The following is a 23,526-nucleotide window of genomic DNA, read 5'->3' on the forward strand; positions in this document are numbered from 1 at the left end:
GGTCACGCACAGCACCTGCATCTCTTTACACCTCCTCTCCCTGAAGATGGGCTCATTAACGAGGCATTAACACCAGCCGTTTATTTACCTGAAAACGTGCTCGCAATAGGAAACAAACAGCCAGAGAGAGAACGCGGCTCTGACGGGGTGGGGTCATGTGGAGCATACCGGGTTATTTTGGGAGAACAGCACTAAAAAACGAGCCGAAACGAGCAGCGCGCCGAGTCCTAATCTGCTCTGGTATTCATGTATATGGTGACATTAACGCAAAGATTCTGGGGTACAATACAAACAGTTTAATTGTGTCATTAACAATCAATAACCACTCCTAGTTAGAACAGTTCTGCTCAAAGAAACCGAGAAACACTTATAAAACAGTCAGTCGTAACAAAATAACTGGTGTTCTCATTGCAATAAACTCATAAAAAAGAAACACTTTTGTTTTTATACAGAATATTTTATACAGGAATAGCTTTGAATTGGATCGTTAACCAAAGGAAGACACATTGCAAACATCGATTTCACACAAATTGCATATGTTTTTCTCTCTAAGGTGGTCTATAGGGTTAGTCATTTTTCCTAAGCTTATTTGCATGATAGTAAAAATTGCATACGACATTAATTTGTGAAGCTTGTAGCATGAGTTGCTCGACATACAGCACTTTTTAGGCAACTGTTAAAGCACATTTTTCCATTTAAAACGTTAAGACACTTTTTGATTTTACTGCCCATCGAAATTACATTTATAAATAGGAAAAAAAAGATCAGTGTAAATTTAACAAAAAAAAAAGAAAAAAAAAGCGCTATGTAACAGAAGATGTTCATAAAAACATAATTACATCAAAACACAGCATGATCTGCAAATAAATAATGTAGGATGATGGGGGGGGGGGAGGGAGGAGGAGGTATGTGATTCACATTTCCAACTGTGTGAAACTCCAGAAAATTACAGTGACAAAGGTTTGCAAAATAATCTAACATCGGCAGTGCCATATAGTACAAGGCATTTGTTGGCATAGTTTCTTTAAGACTGTATATTTTTATGTTTTTTTTTTCTTTACAATTAATATATGTCTATATATATATTTATATTTCTTCCAAACAAATAATAGAAGTAAAGATTGAGCTATTCTCCACCACTCTACTGCCTGCGGGTCACAGGGGGTTCCGGAGTTTTGAGTGATCCTTCCTTTTTTTTCTTTTCTTTTCTCGTTAGCCAGAAGTGCTAGACTCAGTACCTCACCGTTAAGGCCTTTTTCTCTGTTTCCACACCAGGTTTCAGTTGCGTTAAAATAATAATAATAATAATAATAATATAAAAAAAAATCCAGTTAACACCACGTACGTAAACATCTATCAAAGTCTATCAAACTCCACTGACTTTTTTTTCCTCTTTTAAAATCAGTAGCTCAAGTTCAGAAGTTCAGTGTAAAAACAACAGACATCAAGTGCAGTCAGCAAATATCCACGGCAACATATTCAAGATTTTTTTTTCCTTTTTACGCTTTTTTTGTTTGTTTGTGCAGGTTATTTAAATGATGCGCGATTTCTTTACAGTGATAATAATAATAATAATAATAATAATACAGGGCTTTACAAAATGTAAAAGGTAATACTTCTTTTGTTTCTGTATTACTCAGTCCTGGGTCAAGAGTCTTACAGTTCTACTGCTGTAAGGCAGAGTTAGGAGAGAAAGAGAAAAATGAGAGATCGAGCTTGAAAGTAAGAGAGACAGCCAGAGAGAGAGAGAGATTGAGATTTCATTCTTTCACTTCTTGCTCAGCCTGGATCTGCGCCTCATTGGCCAGGTGCTCCTCCATCTTGATGGAAAAGATGGTGCTGTTGGTCTGCGTGCTCTCGTCCAGCTCCTTCAGCAGCTCGCCCTCCTTGAAGTCCGTCATGCCCTCGTCCTCCTCGGGGTCCTTGGGCTTGGCGCCGTGGCTGATGTAGAAGCGCTGGTTCTGGAAGAACTTGATGATGGTGTGCTTGGGCAGGTCCAGCTGCGCCGACAGCGTGTGGATGGCCTCCTCGTCCGGATAGAGGCCCACGTCCTGGATGAAGCTCTGGAGGATGCCCAGGGCTTCCAAGGAGATCCGGCTGCCCTGCTGGCGGCTTTTGGCCCGGACTTCGTCCTCCGCCTCGGCCGGAGAGGCTGTAGAAGGCTGGCGAGGGGGCAGGCGGGGGCCGGTCTGCTGCTGCTGCTGAGGAATTTGCTGGGGCAGCAAAGGCTGGGATGGGTGCTGGAGGGTCAGGGGAGGCTGGTGCTGGGCTGAGGGAGGCTGGTGGGCTTGAGACTGAAAAGGGTACAGTTGAGAGACACATTAGCAACATTTCAAGCCAAAATGTATAACTAGCATCTGCACGCTGTAAAACGCTTGAAGGTTGCTGATGTTGCAATGGTGTAGACACGAATGTTAAAGTCACTGAGGATTAAAACATAGCCGAGCCCTGACACTTATTTACTTTGTGGTTCTTACTTTCATTCAAGTTTTTAGGCAAAATAAAATGTGAAAACAGACTTCACTGTATGGACAAAAGTATTGAGACACACCTCTAACTAATCTAATTTAGGTGTGGTTCTAAAGAGGTCACTGAATTTCCGCATGCTACTGTAATAGTCTAGAAAATAACTGCAGAACTCCAAACCTGCAGGTTTCCCAATACTTTTGTCCATATAGTGTATTAAATGTAAAAATAAATAGGTTCAGTTGTAATGAAGTGGGTTGAAAAAGTAGCTATGAGAAATGCTGCATTCAGAAATCCAGTTCATTTCAAAACATTCGCACCAAATGAATCTAACTGAAGTCTGGATCTTTGGAAGATTTGGAGATTCAATGGCGCACTGAATCGATTCCTGAAGAATCATGACTGAATCAATGTGAGGTGAGAGATTTACTCCCGAATGTTAAAAAAACAATGACATTAGAATCAATTGAAATGGGGGCAAAAAGCAAAGTGTGATTGGAAAAGGCTCGTCATTGAAAGCATTGTTCTGAGTGGGTCAGAGAGGGGCTGTGAAACCTTTCACTGAATGTAATCTGTGGAAATACTTTCCATGTATGACCATTTTCTCAAACCCTTTTGCATCTAAAACTCTCAAAGACAAATGAGGGGCCTGTTGATTGCTTATCAAACACTATTCAAAGGCTGGGCCTTCACACAACAAGGAGAAAAGAACAGTCCAGGCGACTGCGAAGAGTTGATATACTGCGTTTGTGTGTGTTTAGGTCAGTCTCACATTGAGGCAATCGCATAACACAGTGGCTCTGAAACATGCCATTGTTCCTCTGTTTGAGGCTATTGAGCAGCAGCTGTCGTTCACTATTGACTATAGTAAACTGTTTTTTCCTGGGACATTCCCCAGAGCACTGGAAACCCATGATGCCATTCACAGATAAAGAGCGCAGTTCAGAGGCCCAAAACCACCACTGAACACTAAAGCTGGGTTGTCTTCAAAACGTTCTCAACTAGTATAAATGAACTTTCTATGGTAAGGGATAAAGGTTCCTAAATGTTTGGGTTTGGATGTGGAAAAAAGAACTGGTTAATGAACCTTTACATTATATGGAAGCTCTTCAAACTTTTAAAATGGCTAATTTACAAAAAAAGGTCCACTATAGAACCTCTAAAAGGTTCTTTAAGTAACCAAATGTGGCTGTTCTATGGCAGTGGCTTTAAGGCTTAGCCCTGTAGTGTTGGGCCTGTTATAACACACCCAGTTTATCTGAGGAAATGGTTGTTAATTAGTCCATTAGTTTGTTGAAGGGAGGGGAAACTCTATGCTGTTTTATGGCTACAGAGATCCTTTTTTGGCTTCCTTATTTTAGAAAGACTACAGGGTTAACAAAAGCCCAAAAAGAAACAATTTGCTCTTGGCTCTCACTCCATGTCCAATCAATACTTCTGCAGTATCTGTATTAAATGAATACAGCCTGTGTTGAACTATCAGCTGCATTAATTAACAGAGCTAAAATTACAACTAACTAAAAGGGATTAGACAGACAATACCATAACTGACCTTCTGAGACACTGCTGAATACAGGTAAAGCAAGCAGAACTACAAGTGACCTGTGATGCTGTATAGTAATTATTTAAATTGTGTACCTCTCATACATTATCTGTACCAATGTGATATGGCTTACGTTGATAGTATTCTGCATAAAGTTTGCCTAAAAGACTCTAAAAGACAATTAGGCATTATCAGTATTGCAATAATATTGAGCGTCCAATAGATTGAAAATACTCTTTAGTCACCCTTTTCTTCTCCTTTATTCCTCTAGATTTTGTTCACTCTGCTTGTTATTCTTGTATCCAGACTGATCAACAAACTACAATAAAATACTGATTTTAAAAAATGCAGTTTTTGATGAAGTTCATCTTCATCAGCAAGCTTCAGCACATTTAAAACTCAGCAGCCAGATTTCTCACTTTCAATAAAATTTTCAAGGAGATGCACTACATCCATTAAGTTTAAGATTCTGCTCACTACCTTCAAAGCCCTTCATGGTCTGGCCCCTGTGTACCTTAGAAAGCTCCTCCACTGTTACAGTCCCCCTCCTACTCTGAGGTCCTCAGACAGCAGCTTACTCACTTTCCCCTACACAACTAGATCCTTCAGTACTGTGGCACCAAAAATCTGGAAACTGGAATTCCCTACCCCAATCCCCTCAAGTCTCTTCCTCAAATCGCACCTGAAGGCCCTTTCCTCTTTGACAATACCTCTGTCCTTCCTCTGCCTCATATGTTTTTTTTTTTTGTTTACCTTCTTGTCTTTCTCTCATTATTTCTTCTGTAAAGCATTATCTTGTAAAGCGACCTTGTTATTATGGAAGATGCTAAATAAATATAACTTCTTATTATTAACTTAACATTTATATTAACAGAAATGTCACAACTGATGCAGAGTAGAACATCAGCTCTGTACAGCACACTGTTTACTGCATTTCAAATGAGCACACATGGCTAAGTTTGTCCCTGAAAATATTCTTAACAGCACATGAATGGAAACTTTAGGAAAGCAGCATTTATTCAGAGTTTACTCGAGAGCGTCGGTGTGGCTTCAATATCAAAATTAACTTATATCCAATAAATGCTTATAAACCAAGTGGCGGTAAGTGGCGCGTTAAAGCACACTGGTGGCATTTGAGGCCTAAAAAGGGTTCTTGTCACCCAGCATGTGCTTGAGACATCTGACTCGCATCTGCGTGTTTCAAACTCACACCATTGTGTGCTAATGTCCTCGTCTTAAATGGGTAAAATGGAATAGATAACATCTTTCTTGAGTCCACACTACTTGCTTGGACTGACCATATGCTTTGGAGTAAACAAAATAATACATGATCAAAGACCCAGCTGTAAGCGAGAAGGGCTGATGTGTTTTTTTCCCTCTCCTGATTACTCAAATGTTCCTGAATGGGCCTTCGTTTATCCGAAACAGGCAGCTGTCTTTAAAAATATGAATGCTGAAAAATGCGCTAATGACAGCTTGGCGTCTCCGGCGCAGATGCTGAGATTTCGTTGAGATCGCTTCAGAAAGTCCTGCAGGTTAATATCCGACAACTTGAGACGGAGGCAACAAAGCGTCAAACATTGAAGTGAAAACTGAGCAACTGAGAAACAGAAACAACAATGTGGGAGTCATGGCTACGGATAAATAAATAGATGCAGAGTTCCTACGCGGTGTGTTGTGTGCCGGTGTGATATGCGTGCACAGGGAGTGTGTCTGCATATGTGCATGTCTGTGTGTACATATAATGGGGCACTTTGTCTCTATTTGGATTTTCATGCTGTTACTTTTTAATTAAGCAGGGAAAAATACATATTCATCAAATTGTCTTAGTTGGTATGAAGAACAGATTTCACCTAAATAATGATTTAACAGTTTTTGATTTTTGAAATTATTGTTGAAAACCACATTATTGTTGAAACTCTTTTAGCTCAAGGTGGATTAAACACCTGAAAGGCTTGAGGGCTGTTGAGTGCCGAAGGGGTAAAAGTGAATGGGCTTTGCCTTTACTCTTCAGATAAAGTTCCTAACAATATCCCTGGTTAGTCCTTAATATGTTATAAAACATTATCAGATAAAGAGTGTGTGTGTGTGTGTATGACTGTTTCCAGGTGTGCATCGGTATGTACATATAAGCTACAGGTTTTTTTTTTTAGCAAAATACATTTACAAATGTTTCTTTATATAACTAAAATGGCAAAACATTTTACGTTTTTTTAAATTTTGTATAAATGTAATGTATAATCATATGGGACATATTATTATTACAAATTTACATTTACATATAAGCCGTATATACATACGTTTAAACATTCCTGTTAAAATTATATATTGGATTTTTCAGTGAGAAATTCCTTCTACAGGAATAAAACACTGGTATTTATCTGGTAAATATAACATACTGATAAAATGAAAACTAAACGTATGCAAATGTGTCTTAAAATCATTTCATGTTTTTGTGCTATATTTTATAGTAAGCAAATAAACAGTAATAGTGCATTACAATGTGCAGAATGTGTTCTCTGAGGATGAGGACTTAGAGGACATATTATGTATACTTAGAAATTTCCAAACATTAGAATACAACTATATATAAGGCAATATGGATTTTTTTTCACTTGCAAGTAACATTTCTATATATATAAACAACAGCTTAACAAAAAAGTCCGTAACATTTGATGGAAGTCAAAGTAAAAATATATTTTGAAGAATTTCTATTGGTCCATTCATCATTAATTTGGACACAGTATGAAGGACAGTGTTTTACTGTTTCAAATTATGTGAAAAAATGTAAAATGTAAAAAATACATATGTATGACCCCAGTCGAGTGTGCACGTGTTTGTGTTGCTGACCTGTAAGGGCTCAGTGGGGATGTGCAGCAGGTGTGTTGGTCGGTCTGTGTGGTGCTGTTGGCCACCATTGCTCTCCTGCTCGTAGATGGCGTCTCTCTCTGACTGTGACAGGCTCAGGAAACGGCGGATCATTGACAGGTTCTCCCACAGCGTGCGGTTCTCCGGAGACGGATCCTCCTTCCAGCGCAGGAGCTCACACAGCCAGCCCTGCACACACACACACACGCCACATTAACACCTCCTCACACACTATGCCGAGGGTGAAATGCTATTATAAGTACTGAAAAATACTATATCTTTTTCACTATTATGCTGTGTTTTTGCTTTGTGTTCATAAAGATACATGAAAACATTTATATTCCACAGAAAAAACACACATCACGTGTCTACTAATTTAAAAACAGTATGCCGCCTGAAAGAGCTAATCCATTCTGTTCATCCTTTAAACCCTAAAGACTGTATTTGTACTTATATAACAATTCCTGGGTCTTTTATGACATATGTTACATGTTAGTTTCTTAGTAGTTCCTGAATTTGCACGTCAGGACATTCAATCACTCTACAGCAGGACAGAAACGAGAGGGCCCGAGGTTTGGGACACTGTATTATATACAATGTACAAATATAGATAGACACTGTTGATAGATGTGGATCAATTTCACACAAATAAAAATTAGTCATAAATGACTTCTTTATTGACTTACTTATGACCTTGATATTACAGTATAAAGAAATTGTGCTTCTGAAAATCAGGACAAGTACCTCACATTACAAGATACTAAAATGTATTACTAATATGATATATAACTATATTATACCACTGGCCACACTGGTTGTATGTAAAGTATCCATGAAGTCCAAAAAGACAAAGAAACATCTTCTGGAACAAAAAAATACTTTGTATTTCTTGATATTACAGTTCAGTAATACATTAGCTTTTTATGTGTAAAATAAATACTGACTGTATTTCAATGTGGATTACTGATTTGTGTGTGTGTGTGTCTTAATAATTACTTAGTGTATTTATTATTTTTTTACATTTCAGTTAATTTCAAAGATCTGTGCAGAGGGCAGTTTTTAAGAATGTGGCCCAGGACTGTACTGTTCTATACTGACACATGAACTGGTCATAACCACTGACTGCCTTTAAGTGTGGATCAGTTGATTCAGTCCAAAAAGATGAACCAGCAAGTATTTGGAAGGGTAGTAGGCTAATAAATGAATTAATTGATAAAATAATTTGCTACCTCCCATTCCTATACTACAGTTCAACACTCTGTGACACATGACTACACTGTACTGATAGGATACATCAGTTACTGGCTACACTGGTCATAAACACTGACTAAAGTGAAGTAATACATTCGATTTTTATTATTATTTTTATTAATTACTTAACATATGTATTATGTCATTTATTTATATTAAAGTTCAAATATTAGAACAGAAGAGAACAGATCTTACTAATAAAGCAGAAATCTATACTATACTGATAACATGCATTAGCTACTGTCTGCATTTTAAAAAAGGATAAACAACACGTTGGGCTTTTGGGACAATAGTAATGCGTGTTTTTAAATATTATATACTCAATATTTATATAATACATGACTATACTATCCTGATATGATACATTAGCTGCTGCATTTGTATTTATTTAAATAACTAATTACCTAACTGATATTTTATCACAGTTCAAAGACGTGTTGAACAGGTTCTACTAACACAATCCACAACTATATTACACTGTGCATTATTACAGTGCATTACCTAGCGGTCATATTTTTCTTTATTGCCACATTTTATTAGCCACCTGCAGGCTATTCTAATAGAAGCTGCTGCTGACAGCATCCCATCAATATGTACACATTTGCTCCTGTCCACGGCACATTACAGTCTCAGGGCTGATGACTTGTTTTTAAACCATGATATTACATTCATCTAGTGAGCAGAGCAAGGCCAATCTTTCTTGCAATTGGCCTTTTCCTTTCCTTTCCTCGTTTTATTTTTAAACAGATCTTGCCACTGATGCGCAAGCCTTCACCCTTCAATGCAGACAGGGTTCCACTTCACCGCTGTATAGAACGCGACAGAAGGAGACGGAGAGAAGGAGAACGTAGAGGAGAGAGGGAGTGTATGTGCGTGTGCCAGCAGCCGTGTCCTGGCACTGTTACAAGTACGATGCCGTAATCTCCAGACCAGTGTGCGGCAGCACCTTTCATTTTCACAGGATTACCCAGTGCTCGGCCACACACACACACACACGCACAGGAGGCCAGTGCCAGCACCAGAGCCACACCAGTGCACTGCATGGCTGAGATAACTCAGCAGTTCTGTTGTCCCCTGCTCCAACTCCTCCCAAAGCCACATCAAACCCCAGAGAGAGAAAGAGAGAGAGGAGGGGAGGGCGAGATACATAAAGACAGTATAGCCCACCTTGTTCCTCTGCCACATTTATTGTATTTTTTTTTTTAATTCGCATGCACAGGGATTTGGGTGCTGTTCCCACTCTGATGTCTGTGGATTCTGTCAACTCTGTTTTTTAGCACACACACACACAACAAACCAATCACAACCATTATTAAACAGGCCACAACAAAACTCCTACAAACACAACAGATTAATCAGTGAGCCATTCGCCAAAAATACTAAAAACGATATACTTAATATAATGTAATAATAATGTGTATATATATATATATATATATATATATATATATATATATATATATACAGTGACAATTCTAATATAATTTAATATAATATGTGTGTGTGTGTGTGTGTGTATATAGTAACCTTATAGTCTATAGTATATAGGCCTATAGTAACTTTTTGCACTTTTGGCCATAGACAGGCACTCAGCAATGACAAAGCTGAATCTATCCATCTATCTATACTATTTCATGATGAACTGACCAACAAAAACAGTCCAATATTACTTTAAAATAAAATCTTATTTCATTAACGTGCATATAACTTCACAGTGTTTTTTTACCCTCCTCCTCTAAAAAGGCCGTTTCAGAGATGTTTTTGTCACAACAGTGATGATATGGGACGTATGTGAGAAGTGCAAGTTTTGTGCCTTTCAAATCGGATGGCTAGGCAGAGCGGTCCCTGGGATTTAAAGAACTGAAAACATGTTTGTATTTGTCCAATTGCATTTCTTCCACCGTCTTCCCATACACAGAGAGAGAGCTAGGAGGCACTCGGGCCGGCCAGGGGGGTGTAATTGGCTTTTTGACCAATTATTTTACAGCACGCTAAAGAAAAACAGCAAGCTACTTCTCACCAGCTCAGTGGATAAGGTATGGAAAAATTCGACTTTCGCCCAAACAGCTTTTGCCCCTGAAGTCAAACCGTGAACATGAATGCTATCCGCAAATCAATGATGTCACACTGCACATTTTGCAGCATGAAACCTTTCTAAACCCTGCAGATTTACCAGAAACAATGATCCTTTTCAACTGTACACAAAGCAAGCATCAGCTCATGCACTGCATGTACTGATACCAAGAACCATAGACTTCCTATCTGTCTGGGTAAAACTGCTAAAGCTCTGCATGCCGCTCTGAAAGGGGAGCGTAAGGAACTGTATCCGAGTGTAATGTAGAGTCTGGCCAATGCATCAGATAGTCAATATTATTGTCTGATGCTGAGATATGTCAGATTTATGGTTGTAAGTCCAGCCAATGAAATACTGATATTTATACTAAAACTGAGACTTTGACAGTCCCCAGCTTTTCTTAAAACTGAAAAAGGCTAAAATGCACTCTTAAGAAAGGTTGGAAAAGACATTTGTGATAGTGAAGAACCTTTTAAAGGTTCACATAAGCTGGGGCAAAAGTTTTCACCATACATGATACATATAATGATACTTGGTTGAAAAGTTTTACGTAGTACATACAAAAGCTTTCATTCAACATTTCTAAAGCTAATGTTGCTCTATTTGTTCTGAAACATGCAGCTGGTGAGTATAGGCAATATCCACAATATGCTCATAAAAATGTCTTATCACAAAAACTTTTATTTTTGAAAATATAAAGCTAATGAATAAATGCAGAAACCAACCAAGAGTGCTCAGAATGTTGAGAAACTACACAACTAGTGTTACAATAGTTACATTATCCATGACTTTCTGCTGTTTTAACCCATAAAAGCCCATGGTGACATACGTCAAAGACCCTTTAAAAGATGTGGAAAGTTCCAAAAAGTTCCTTACAGCACTCTGCCCTTCACTTTAACCCATTAAATCCCTAAGTGACATATACTCCATATCCTGGATATGTCACAGGACATTTACAAAAAAAAGTGTTCTTGGTTAATGCTTATTTTCAGTGTATTTTTGTCTTCTAAAACACATTTAACAGTTCAAATGCTTGGATTAAATGTCATATATTACATATAACCAGTTTTGACACCCTTTCTAGACCAATATGATGAAACCCAAGTTAAAAAAAAACAATTGTTGTGACATATATACGTGAAATATGGATTTAAAGCATAAACTATTTACAGAAGAAGTCATTGAACAATGACTTGAAGAATGACTAATGAGCTGCTCAATCAATTTAACTGATTCAATTATTCTGAACGATATTGAAAACTGGGTCTGGGCTCTTATGGGTTAAAGCAGGAAAGCAATATTTGACTAAAAACGATGTTTTAGGTTTCAGAAATGTTCCTGCTTTAGAATCAGCCTCACCGAATATTTATACTGGTTGGGCCTGAGTGCTTTGGGAGGTGATGGTGATTGGTTTTGGACTATAGAGGTGTTGGAGGCAGAGGTAATAACCTCCTCGCTGGGGCCAAGGCAGGCCATGCCGAGCCTCCATTGTCTCCTGTTGTATAAATAGCAATTTGGCGTTCTGATAAAAATATTTCTCTTGGAACACAATGGCTGAATTCATGCGCAGGATTCACCCAGCTATGCAGCACCCCATGCATTTGTGTGTGGATATGTGTGTGTGTGTGTGAGACAGAAAGAGAGAGAGTGCAAAACAGGGCGTGTGTGAGAGAAAGTGCTCAACAGAAACAGTGTGTGCGTATGTGTGTGTGTGTAGAAGCTGTGGCAGTCACAAGCTGCCAATGAGAGGTGCACAGGGCTGCTCTGTGAGGAAACAGCGCTGCATTCACGTCCCTTTAACTGCTGGGCCCTCGATCGAGAGCATTAATAAACCGGTCAGTGAGCCGGTCAGTCCAGGAGCCCCTGAGCAGCACAAGCCCAGCTAGCCATTCATCACGGAACTCTTTGCCTAGTCACGCGGCTTCAGCAACACCTTTACATTATCCCATTTAGTCATTATCATACCCTGGCAGCACAATGCACCCATGCACAACCCTGCCCTGTCCTCCGTAACCCCAGCGGCACTGCCTTCACGAGGCCAGGAGATCCTTTTTTCCTACTGTGCCTGTCATAACTCTGTCTGTAGCATCTTTCTAAAGGACTGCGGTGGCCACAGTTTTATCTATTTTTCACAGAGAAAATGTGTGAATAGGAACGGAAGTTTTATCACTTGTGCTTTATTGTTACTCGGACTGAAATAAAAACAATAATAAGCGCTTACTGGTCCTAAATGGTCCAAACACAATGGTCCTGTACTTCTTTTACGTCTTTTATACACCCTTTAAAAGATGGTAGTGCTGATTCGACACGTTGCTCTAGTTTACTGCGTGCAATGTGAACCTGGAGTGTCCATTTGCAGTGAAATGCTCATGCAATGTAGTGTCTAGTTAATGTTTTCTAATGATATAAAAAGTGAGTTTCAAAGCTCAGAACGAGAATACGGAAGCTATTCTTATTCTGAATGGTTGATTAGGGATTGTGGAAATTATTCTCCTTTATCCCAGAAATGTTTTTAAACCTTATTTTATCAAGTAAAATAAAGGTGAGGTATAACAATGGTAAAAATCACAATCAGGACCTTTATGTAAAGTATCAACCTGACTGAACTGGCTAATTGGACTTTTTTGGACATTTAACAACCATACCTAAACAGGCTTCTCTCCTACGTAAACTGAATAAGCAAACCTTACTGTAACGAGTAACAAGATTCCTGTTTTTTCCAGAACAAATTCTGGATCATTTCTAGTGATTCATTTGTCATGATGTGTTTATGCAATGTATAGCAGGGCTAGTGTTTATAAATGATGTAAAAAATATAAAGTTTTAAATGTCAGAACGAGAATATGGAAGCTATTCTCTAGATATTTGTTAATTGGGGATTGTGAAGTGAAGGTGATTGTGAAATGAAGGTGAAGTAAGTATAAGAATGGTAAACAATTCTAAGCAGGACCTTTATGGAAAGTATAAATACGAGTGGCCTGGCTAATTGGACTTTTTTGGACATTTACTGACCTTGTCTGAACAGGTCAACTATGACAAAGATGAACTGTAGATGTAATCATACAATACATTCTGCTTCTCTCTAAGCTAACTGGATAAGCAAACCTTGACTAACGAGTAACAAGATCCAACTATATTTTTTCCATATTTCTTCCATTTCTTGTTTTTTCATTCCACACTTTATCCTCTCTCCTGACCATTTCTCTGATCGATTTGCTGTGAAATGCTCATGCGATTTAAAGTGCAGCGCAAACGTTGTCAAATGATGTGAGGTCAGAGAGACAATATGAACGTTTGGTGAGTGTGTTGGTTGCTTCCAAATTTTTCCTCCAGGCACAAATAAGTCAATTTAACTCCGACCACCCCACTGATCAGACAAAAACTGACTTTTGGGAGCAAACCAGAAGGACTTTCTAAAAAGATGTTTCTAAAACACCAGTAATCCAAGAGAATTAGGACGTCACTCTTTTTTGCGGCGAGTAATCCATTGTTGTGGCCTACTTCTTCAGCGAGTTGATGAAGAAAAAGAGAAAGACTGAGAGAAAGGAGAGACAAACATCTTGATGTCAGGCGGAGGGCTAAGGCATACAACAGACAAAGCATTATTGTCCCCCCCTCCGTCCCTTCCCCCTTTTTCCTCCTACCCCCCCCCCCTCCATTCCTGATCCTGGCACGGGCCCAGTTCTGGCAGACAGTGCTATGCAGATAAATTCAAAGGATAAATGCGGTGCGTTCAAACCTGTTTGTGCCTGCGAGAGCCGCCACTGCCGCCGTGCGCTCGGTGTAACTTACGTGAGCGTGCGAGCTAAAGAGCCGAACCCGTCCATCTGCCGCCCGAGAAAATATTAATGCCTTTTTGAGCAGCATATGCGAATCTCCCGCAACAATAAGCAAAAAAAACACGCTCGGGCCAAAAATAGGCCGAGGATGCAGGGGCTTGTTGGACATCTTTCTATGCAAATGGATCAGCTCGGAGCGTTTATTCAAATGGTCTTGGCACGGAGAGAGGGGAAATAGGGCCAGTGGCCGGGTGAACTCTTAAACAAACCTAGAGACTGGTTCGTCTCTCGCAGATGTGGGCGAGCAAATAAAAGCCACGTGGGCTCCGGGGCTGCGAGGACTACAGGTCCCAGAATGCCATGGCCCATAATGAGTGCGTAATGAGGGGGTTATTTAAGTGCTGCACTTTGAGCAAGGCCAGTAAGACAGAAGAGAGAGTGAGAGAGATGGACTGATAGAGATACAGATAAAGATAAAGGATGTGAACGAATTCTGGTTTTAAATACATACTGGAGAAGGCATTCATTATGAATTGTAATGGAAATTCTTGTGCATTTGGCTTACTCACCCTGGCCAGAGCTTCCTCATTTAAAAACTTTATTTTATCTGGTGAATTTAAGGTTAGGTAAACCTTAAAAAAGAGTGAAAATCCAAACAGGGCCTTTATGTGAACACTAAATTTGGGTAGATTGGACTTGCTTTTTGACCTAAACAGCACAACTATGACAAAGAAACTACAAACGTAGATTTATCATTCACGTCAGTCTCTCCAATAGAAACAAGAAAAAGTCCATTCTCAAAAGCTTCTAATTTAAGGCCCTCAAATGAAGCAGGAAGAGAAAGGAGGAAGTTCCATGTAATGGAGGGTGCAGATGCAACACGAACATACAGAACGGTGTGCCAGTTCTGGAGAGAGAGAGAGAGAGGGAGAGAGAGAGTGTGAGAGAGAGAGAGAGAGGAACTCATGAAGCGCCTACGAGTAGAGCTAGTCCATCAATTATAAGCGCCTGATTGAGATTTAATTCAAAGCTGGAGTTTAATTGCTAATATCAGTGCGTAATTAAGCAGATAAATCACAGAGATCTTATTGAATTATAGATTAAAATTGCATAAAACCTGCAAATTGTATATGTCAGCTAAATCAGCATCCTTAATTGGCAGACAAGTTTGCCTTCAAAAGGGAAAGAAGGTATGGAATATATTTAACTCTCAAAAACGTCTCGGAAGCTTACAGAACCTGGACTTTCCATCCTCACCATATACTGATATTTGCAGTCAGAATATGGTCATATTTTCCATTGTGGTGGTGTACAAAAGCACAATTACAAAAATGGTGTCACTGTCCAAATACTTATGGACCTGGCTGTATATGTGAAATGAGGAATGAATAAATGTCAAGTAAAAGAGTGCTAGTGTGAGCAGATTTCAGAGGGAAAGAGCAGATGCCTGGCAGAGAGAGTCCAATAAACTTAACTGTAACCCAAAAAACTTCTGTCTGAAACAAACGGAGGCTGACCAAATTCTGTCTGAACCCGACATAGGCTGACCAAATGATGTCTGAACCAGGCTGTAGCCCAACCAAACTTTGTCTGAATTCAACTAAGGCTGAACAAATTCTGTCAGAACCCGACTAAGGCTGACCAAATTCTGTTAGAACCAGGCTGTGTAGTACTTTGCAAATTGTAGAGTCCACTGGCATTGCGGATACTAAGAAATAATATAAGGTAATAAGAAAAAACAAGACAAAAAATGAAAACAGGAGTGCATGTTGGCCAAGTTCACTGAGCTGTGTCTCAGCCTGACTGTAGTCTCACTGAGGCTGAGAAAGGAAGGCCGTACCTGACTGAACCTGATGTGAACAGTCAGGTCTTGTCAGGTTAGGACAGATATATCAAGCTGCAGCGCTGGGCCGAATTCTGAGACACTGGTGGCTGTGGTTAAATTGAAATATTTCGCAGCGTGTGTCGGAAGCATGGCGAACGGTAATTATGACAGATCTGATTAAACGGGCGAGGCTGGGGCCGGGCGGGGCGGCTCCGGGCTGCAGGTGCGACCTTGCGCATTCCTGCGTGTGTAAATAAAATTAATTACAAGCGCGGGGGCGCGCGGCGCGTGACATCGCTACGCGCGGCGAGTCCCACAGGGGGGACCCTAATGGAATATTTTCCCGGAGTCTAATAATACAGTTGGTATTGACTTGGGGTAATTAGGGGGATCATTAAAGCCGCTTTTCCCCGCGTATTTGCCTGCCTGATCAGATTAGCCAGAATGGGCCTCAGAACAAGCCCTGTGTGGTCTGACAGAGGAGATGCAGGAGAAGCTCAAGAACAGGAACACTACCTAAAACACACACACACTGCTCACACACACACACACATGGGGTGGATACAGGGAGAGTGAGGAATCGAGAGGCCCACTAATATGAAGTAATAGAGGGAAGGATAAAGGAGAGACATAGAAAGAGGGGAGGAGAATGAGAGAGACAGACTCATTGATATGAAGTAATAGAGGGCGCAAGATAGAGCGAGAGATGGGGGCAGGGAAGGAGAGAGCTAGAGACAGAAAGAGAAAGAGAGAGAGAGAGAGACAGGCTCTGTCATTTAAATTAAAAAAAGGATGGAAAAGAGAACCTCTCAGTTAGACACATAGACAGACAGGAGTGTGTATATGCATATGTATATGTATATGTAGAGGCATCTTAACTACATCTGTAGTTTGCACTGATGAGCATCTTCTCGGAGAGGTGAGAGCGAAGCCTGCGTGGCTGGTGTTAGTGTGGTAAAAAGAGAAGTAAAAACTGTGCTGCAGAATCTTCTGTCCATTACACAATAAGACAAAGGTTCATTGCATAGTGGGGGGGTTGCCTTTTGTGCCATAATTCATCCCTAAATCAATTATTCAGACATCTGGGGCTCTAGTTCAAGAAAATTGTGTCTTTAATAATAGAGGGAACTGCAGCGGTTTCCCAGGCAACCTAATAACCAGGCAACCAGATAAATAAATAAATCAATTAATAAAGAGTCCTAGGCCTGCTCCCCCCCTCTCAGAGACGCCCTGTTCCCATCTGGCTGCTTCTGCCCCACAATAACCGCCCCATCCCCCACAGGAAGAGGATGAATTCATAACAGTAAACAAACAACTTCTCAAAATGAAGCCTCCACACTAACAAAAATAATGAAAAATAATGTATGTATATATATACAGGCACACACTCATGCACACACTCTGGGTTTGTGTCTCTCTCTCACACACACACAAATATACACATCCTCTTTATTCCTTTATAAATGAATAACAATAATGCCTTCATAGATGTGCGGGCAATGTTAATCTAAGATGCTGCGATGTGTAAGGAAGATACAAAACACACCAATCAAGCTCGATATAAGTGTGTAACGCAATGGCACAGCGCCAGAGTGAGCAGCGCCCAGTGATTCCACAAAGTGCCGCTCGTGGAAAGATCTACGGATACATATGGGCAGCATATAGAAGGCACCACGCTAACAAAATGAACAAAGCGATACAGGCGTGAGCTGACGTCAAAAGGTGAGGGCATTTCCATGTAACTGAAAGATCTCACTGACTGTAGTGAAGGTAAATATATGCACCTGTGTTAGCACTGCAACAGATGCAATTATGTGGATGCGATCTTGCTAACCGAATAAACAAAATGACGTTAAAAGAGTCCGCTGGCATCAAAAAACTGCTAAATTAAAAAAATGCACTGTGGTGGCTTTAGTGGAGGTAAAATGTAAACACAGACTGGCATTGGAACTATTACGTGGATTACAGTTATTTTTTAATTATATTTACACTATATGGACAAAAGTATTGAGACACCTATTAATCACTGCATTTGCGTGTTCTATTCAGCCCCATGGTCACAGCAGTGTACTGTAATAGGACACCACCTTTGCAACAAGTCAGTTAGTGAAACTGCTTTCCTCCTAGATATTCCACCAGCAGAACCACAAACTAAGTGTCAGACCATGTAAAGTTACAGAGCGGGGTCAGGGCCTAATGCAGAGTTCAGACCATAGTGCAGAAATGTCTCCAACACTCTCAATACTCAATAACTGCAGAGCTGCAGACCTGCTGCTGTTAGAGCTGCAAAGCAAAGGGGCACAAACTCCATTTTAATGCATATGGATTTAAAGTGTAATGTAGAGAAGTTACAATACTTTTGTCCATGTAGCGTATATCAGGGCCCAAATTTTAAATTAGTTAGCTGATCATATCACCCAAAACTGATGAGAAAACTGATCACAATTTCGTCAGTATTAAGCACAATTTTATCAGGACTTTATCAGAATTTTAATCCTGACACCTTGATGCTTGAACAAATGGTTAGACGTTGCGATTTTATTTTTAAGCTGAAATATGAGATATGGCTAAAATAATAAAACATACATTTTAACCTAAACACAACTTTGTTATGTAGCGAATTATTGAAGAATTAAAAAACAATATGAGAAATAATGTACAGAAACTGCACCAAAAGGTCTGTTAGTAAAGCGCTGTTTAACTCAAAATACTGGTCATAACATTAACATATTGTCACTGTCTGGAATAAGACCTTGCGTCTCCAAATGGTAGCTTTACTAGAGAAGGAAAAACACATTTGCAATCTGTAATATAAGGGAACATAACTTTTTTGTACGTAATTCTGGAATGGACCAACAGATATATTTTTTATTTATATGTATAAAACTAAATTGTCCAGAATTATAATTGTAGCTAATCCATCTATCTATCTATCTATCTATCTATCTGTCTGTCTATCTGTCTGTCTGTCTGTCTGTCTGTCTGTCTACCTACCTACCTACCTACCTACCTACCCATCCACCTACCTATCAATCTAGCTACTTAGCCAGCTAGCTAGCTCTCTGTGTAATGAGAATGAAGAAAAATTGAGTGATTTCAGGTGTGTATGACACAATCTCTCTCTCTCTCATTCTTTCTTTCTCTCTCTCACTCTGGCCTAGAGTGCAGCCCCCCCCCCTAGAGAGTGGCAAACCGGGTGCTCAGTGGCAGATGGCACACCCTCCACTACCCCCCTTTACACACACGCACACACACACACACCAGCCCCATGCCTGGCCCCCCTGTACTGCAGCGGCGCACCAGATCACTGACATTCTGTCTCATTAGAGCACTGCTAATTACCACCACAGCCTCTTCCAGAAAAGAGAGAGAGTGAGAGAGCGAGAGGGGGGGAGAGAGGTGGTCACTCTGAGGGAATGGTACAGAGGGCTAAAGGTGCTTGTCATCCAACAGCAGGGACTGTGATTATTGTAACCTTCAGAAACCCCTCTCTCGCTCTCTTTCTTTATTTCTCCATTTTCCTCCATCTCTCTCTCCCAAAGGGCTAGTCAGAATGCTAGTCTCTTTACCATGCGCTGCATAGTCCTCCATGCTGGGTCTTTATTTATTCCTCCTGCTTCAAGCTAACCTCTCCACTCATACTGACTCATCCTACAAACACACACACACACACACACACCTGCTCTAAACATGCAGATCGCTGCACATCCATGTACATCCAGAACATACCGCATGCATCAGTACGACACAAATCTTCACGTAAAGTCATGAAATAGTTGCTGAGGTCGGCACGCAGAGCTCCTGGGCCCCCTCTACAGTTGTGAAGTGTAATTCACTTTTACTCCTCTGCAGTAAATACAAATATCACGCTTTGAGCACACCCTCATTGACAGCTGTACATTTCTGGACAAGCTGAGAGATACAGAAGCGGCGTGTGAAGGTAGAGAAGCATGTGGACTGAGGCGGTAGAGTAAAACTGCAGGATTTTACACTAATATGACTCAGGTTATGCAGCGTTACACTGATGGCTTTGGGGAGAGGTCTCTCTTGTGCAGCTACACCAAAGCTCCACAGTGCAGTAGCAGCGTTCTGACCCGGAGTGGGAATGACAGAGACTCCATTCTCCCCGTTACAGTCAGTGGAGCATCAGCATGATTCAGAAGCTGCTGATTTAAAGTAAAAATAATGATACATAATGTTGCTAGTTGCATAATGTGATCTAGTTAAGCTCCAAAGCCATACGCTAACATACAAACACGTGACGAGACACTTTGGCACTGTTACTCATCCAATGGGGCAGTGGTGGCTCAGCAGTCAGAGCACCAGTCTATTGATGACAGGGTTGGCCACTATTGAACAAGGGCTTTAACCCTCTCTGCTACCTGAGCACGGCAGCGAAGACTGCCCACTGCTCTGGGCATGTGTGCTCACTGTTCACTGTTTGTGTTCGCTCACTAGTGTGTATGTGTGTGTTCACTGCACGGATGGGTTAAAGACAACCAATTTCATCTGTGTCCAACACTAATGATAAATATATGGTTGTCTTTGTCTTTTTGTCTGCCAAATGTTTATGGACATTGTGCCTTCAAATAAATGCATTTAAAGTTGCACCCATTGCTGACACAGATGTGTACCTATTGCCACCATACCTAATGCCAGACAGCTTTGAGCTGTGGAGCAGTAGAGCTGTGTTCTCTGGAATGATGGTGCTCCATCTAAAAGCAGTGCATCTCCAAAATCTAGTAGAAAGACAGTTACTCCAACAAAAGCAGGATAAGCTTTTTATATCCCGAATTGCTCAAGAAACAATGAATGAGCAGGTGTCCCAATACTTTTGTCCATGCAGTCTATGTTCTTTTAGTCTCTTAACACCTGGGTTATTACCTAAAGAAGTAAGCCCACGGCCATACATTTAGTGTGTATTTTCCTTCCCCCACAAGATGAACCGAATATATGATAATTCATTAACTCTAACAGACACTTGAACACTACAATTAGCTAGAAAGCACATCCCCTACATAGACATCAGGTTAACATTTTTGGAGTATTCCTTTAAGCTACATAGTGAAGGAGAAGGTAATTGAAATGCTGGTGTGAATATGAAAGTGCCACCAAACAGAGAAAGGCTGCCTCTCAGGTCCTGCATGGATACGAGCCCAGAGAGGGGGACAACATGGCTGAGGTCCAACACCCATCCCCCAGCACAGCACACACACACACATGGAAGAGCTGCACACACTCATCCACATAAACATGAATACACAAAGATGCATATGCACACATGCACCCCCAATGGAAGAGCTGCATACACTCATCCACACCGAAATGCACAAAAATACACACACATAGATGGAAAAGACACACACACACACACACACACACACACACACACACACACACAAACACAAACACACAAAAATAGATATGCATGCACACATCTATGCATGCACACCCTCACACACTCACTGTAAACTCCTGTTTACAGCTTTTCAGGCCTTGGAGACCACCCCTGCGCCCCCTCCCTCCATCCCTCCATCGCTTACCCCTCTCAACCTCTCCTCCCTCTCCTTCTCTCTCTGCACCTCAGTGCTTCAGCAGCAGAGGCCCAATAATCCAGCTCTTACAGCAGAGAGACAACTCTACTGCTGTGAATGACCCTGATCATAAGAGTGATTACCAGGGATGCTCAACATATCGATACTGGTGCACTGATATAACTGCATACTAGGGGTGCAATGGTACATCCCTATCATGGGTCGGGCCTCACCGTTCTGCATGAGTTCAGTACAATGAGAAAAAAGCAACAGCCACCCCCTAAAGGCTTAAGGCTAGATTATTTTAATTTTATTTTTATCCTCATTTCAGACACCAATCAGCTTGAGCCAAGCTTAGCATGGCATGTTGCTAACAGCTTACAGCTTAAGGCAGGGGTTTCCAAACTGTTGCATGCCTAGACTCACCTGTGTCCACTTTTACTCAGCCTACTGTTCCTTTATTAGATAATATATGAGAATTAAAATAATGAAGACTACGATTTGTTCTGTGTGAACACATAAATACAGTTCAGTAATATTTAGACTGAGTGTTTTGTTAAAGATTGTTGTTAAACGGCCAAGCTAGAATCTCATGAAACACTACTCTCTACTATTTAAGATGATCTTAATACTATGAAGCTGTTGAGAAACTAAGCCGGAGACAGTCAGCTGCTCTGTATCCGATCACATGTACGAAAAATGCACAAGCGATTGCGGGATTGCGAGTGGCGCAAACATGGCTCGCACAGACCAATCACATAAAAGCAGCATTCTGCTTTTTGTGTCCCTACACAGTTCTGTCTGCACGACATGGGCGCAAACCCAGAAAGCATGGAAATGTGCGTAAGGGACATGAACCGATACTGTCAGCATTGGTTTCACTGGTGTGTTACTTGGAAATAACCAGTCACCACAGAGTGGTCATGCTCACTGCTAACACAAGCACGACTTCCGTGTGGTTCCGCATTACGTTCGGCAATCTTCACACATATCTACAGGCTACACGCACGGTGTAAAGTGCCGTCCAATCTAGCATTCGCTGATAAACAGGAAAATGTAATGAATTAGTGCTATTGGTCCGCTTTTGGAATTACGTATGCTAATAACGCCTAATAACGTGCCCCCACTGGACGTACAGTAACGTTCTAACACTGCAGAGTGGAAATGTGAGCAGTGTGGATGTTTTTCACACTTTTCACAGGACAAAAGCGCAGAAGAGAACTGCAGTTTGTAACAAATGTTCAGCAGAGAGGGGGAAATGCACTAAAGACTTTCATGCCACTAATCTAATTGGTCATCGGAAAAATCATTCCAGTGATCCGCAGAGCCTAAAGAATATGAGACAGCTGACATTAGCAGCAAGCCGCTTCGGGTTTGGACATTTCAGACTTACAGTACTGTGCGACTGTATCTGAATAGCCGTTTATGTGAGCAGTGAGTGTTATATATGACAATAAACACAAATAACACTAGTACAAAAAAGCAGTGCTGCTGCTGGTGGCGGTGGAACTGAACACATGTGTGTGATGTCTGGGAGTGTCGAGAAGAAATCTGGAACTAACTAACTCAGACTCAGATCAACTACTGTTTTTCTTACTTTTTACTGTAGACTGTATGTTTATTTGTAGGCATTATAACGGTACAGTCTCACATAAACATGTTTAGATGTGAACAAATCCTCTATAGGAAACTATAACTACACCACTTTCCTGTATGATTTCATTCACTGAATTTAATATTGAAAAAAAATAAAGCATAACACAATGAATGTGCCATTACTTTTGCACATCCTATATATAATTTTTCCTTTCAACACAGTAATTATGCTTAGGAATGTGCAGAAATGTGACTCTTATAGAGTTTGCAAACTTATTTTTACTTAGGGAGTCTATATAATTGGACTGGGGTGCCCAAACTTTTGCATAAGACTGTATATGCATAAACGGTGCTTTTTCACAGGCAGAAACACACTTAGTGTGCAGATAAATGGATTTAAACAATGTGCTTAGGTGCTTAAGACTCTTGCACAGTACGGTACAGCTAAAGAATACGAAGCAGCCTGCATGAACAGCTAGCAGCGTTACAGCTTTAACTCCGTCTCAGGCTCTCTGCACTTTATAAACGGATTATAGTGTGAATGTTTTTTTTTATGTTTTTTTTTTTTTTATAAAGTAAATCTATTGGTT

General features: G+C 40.5%; 1 protein-coding gene across 7 annotated transcripts in view; it reads right to left on the reverse strand.

The window, feature by feature from the left end:
• Positions 1 to 281: 281 nt before the first annotated feature.
• Positions 282 to 23,526, reverse strand: part of satb1b (SATB homeobox 1b) — a 65,040-nt gene continuing 41,795 nt past the window's right edge. For all 7 annotated transcript variants that reach the window (XM_072692447.1, XM_072692445.1, XM_072692446.1 and 4 more), the window contains 2 exons: positions 6,860 to 7,066; positions 282 to 2,294 (listed from right to left, as the gene is read on the reverse strand). In XM_072692447.1, coding sequence (XP_072548548.1) covers positions 1,761 to 2,294; positions 6,860 to 7,066 — 741 coding nt within the window. In that variant the 3' untranslated portion in view covers positions 282 to 1,760. The remainder of the gene's footprint in view (positions 2,295 to 6,859; positions 7,067 to 23,526) is intronic.

Source organism: Salminus brasiliensis, chromosome 1 (genome assembly GCF_030463535.1).
Source record: "Salminus brasiliensis chromosome 1, fSalBra1.hap2, whole genome shotgun sequence".
Taxonomy (NCBI): Eukaryota; Metazoa; Chordata; class Actinopteri; order Characiformes; family Bryconidae; genus Salminus; species Salminus brasiliensis.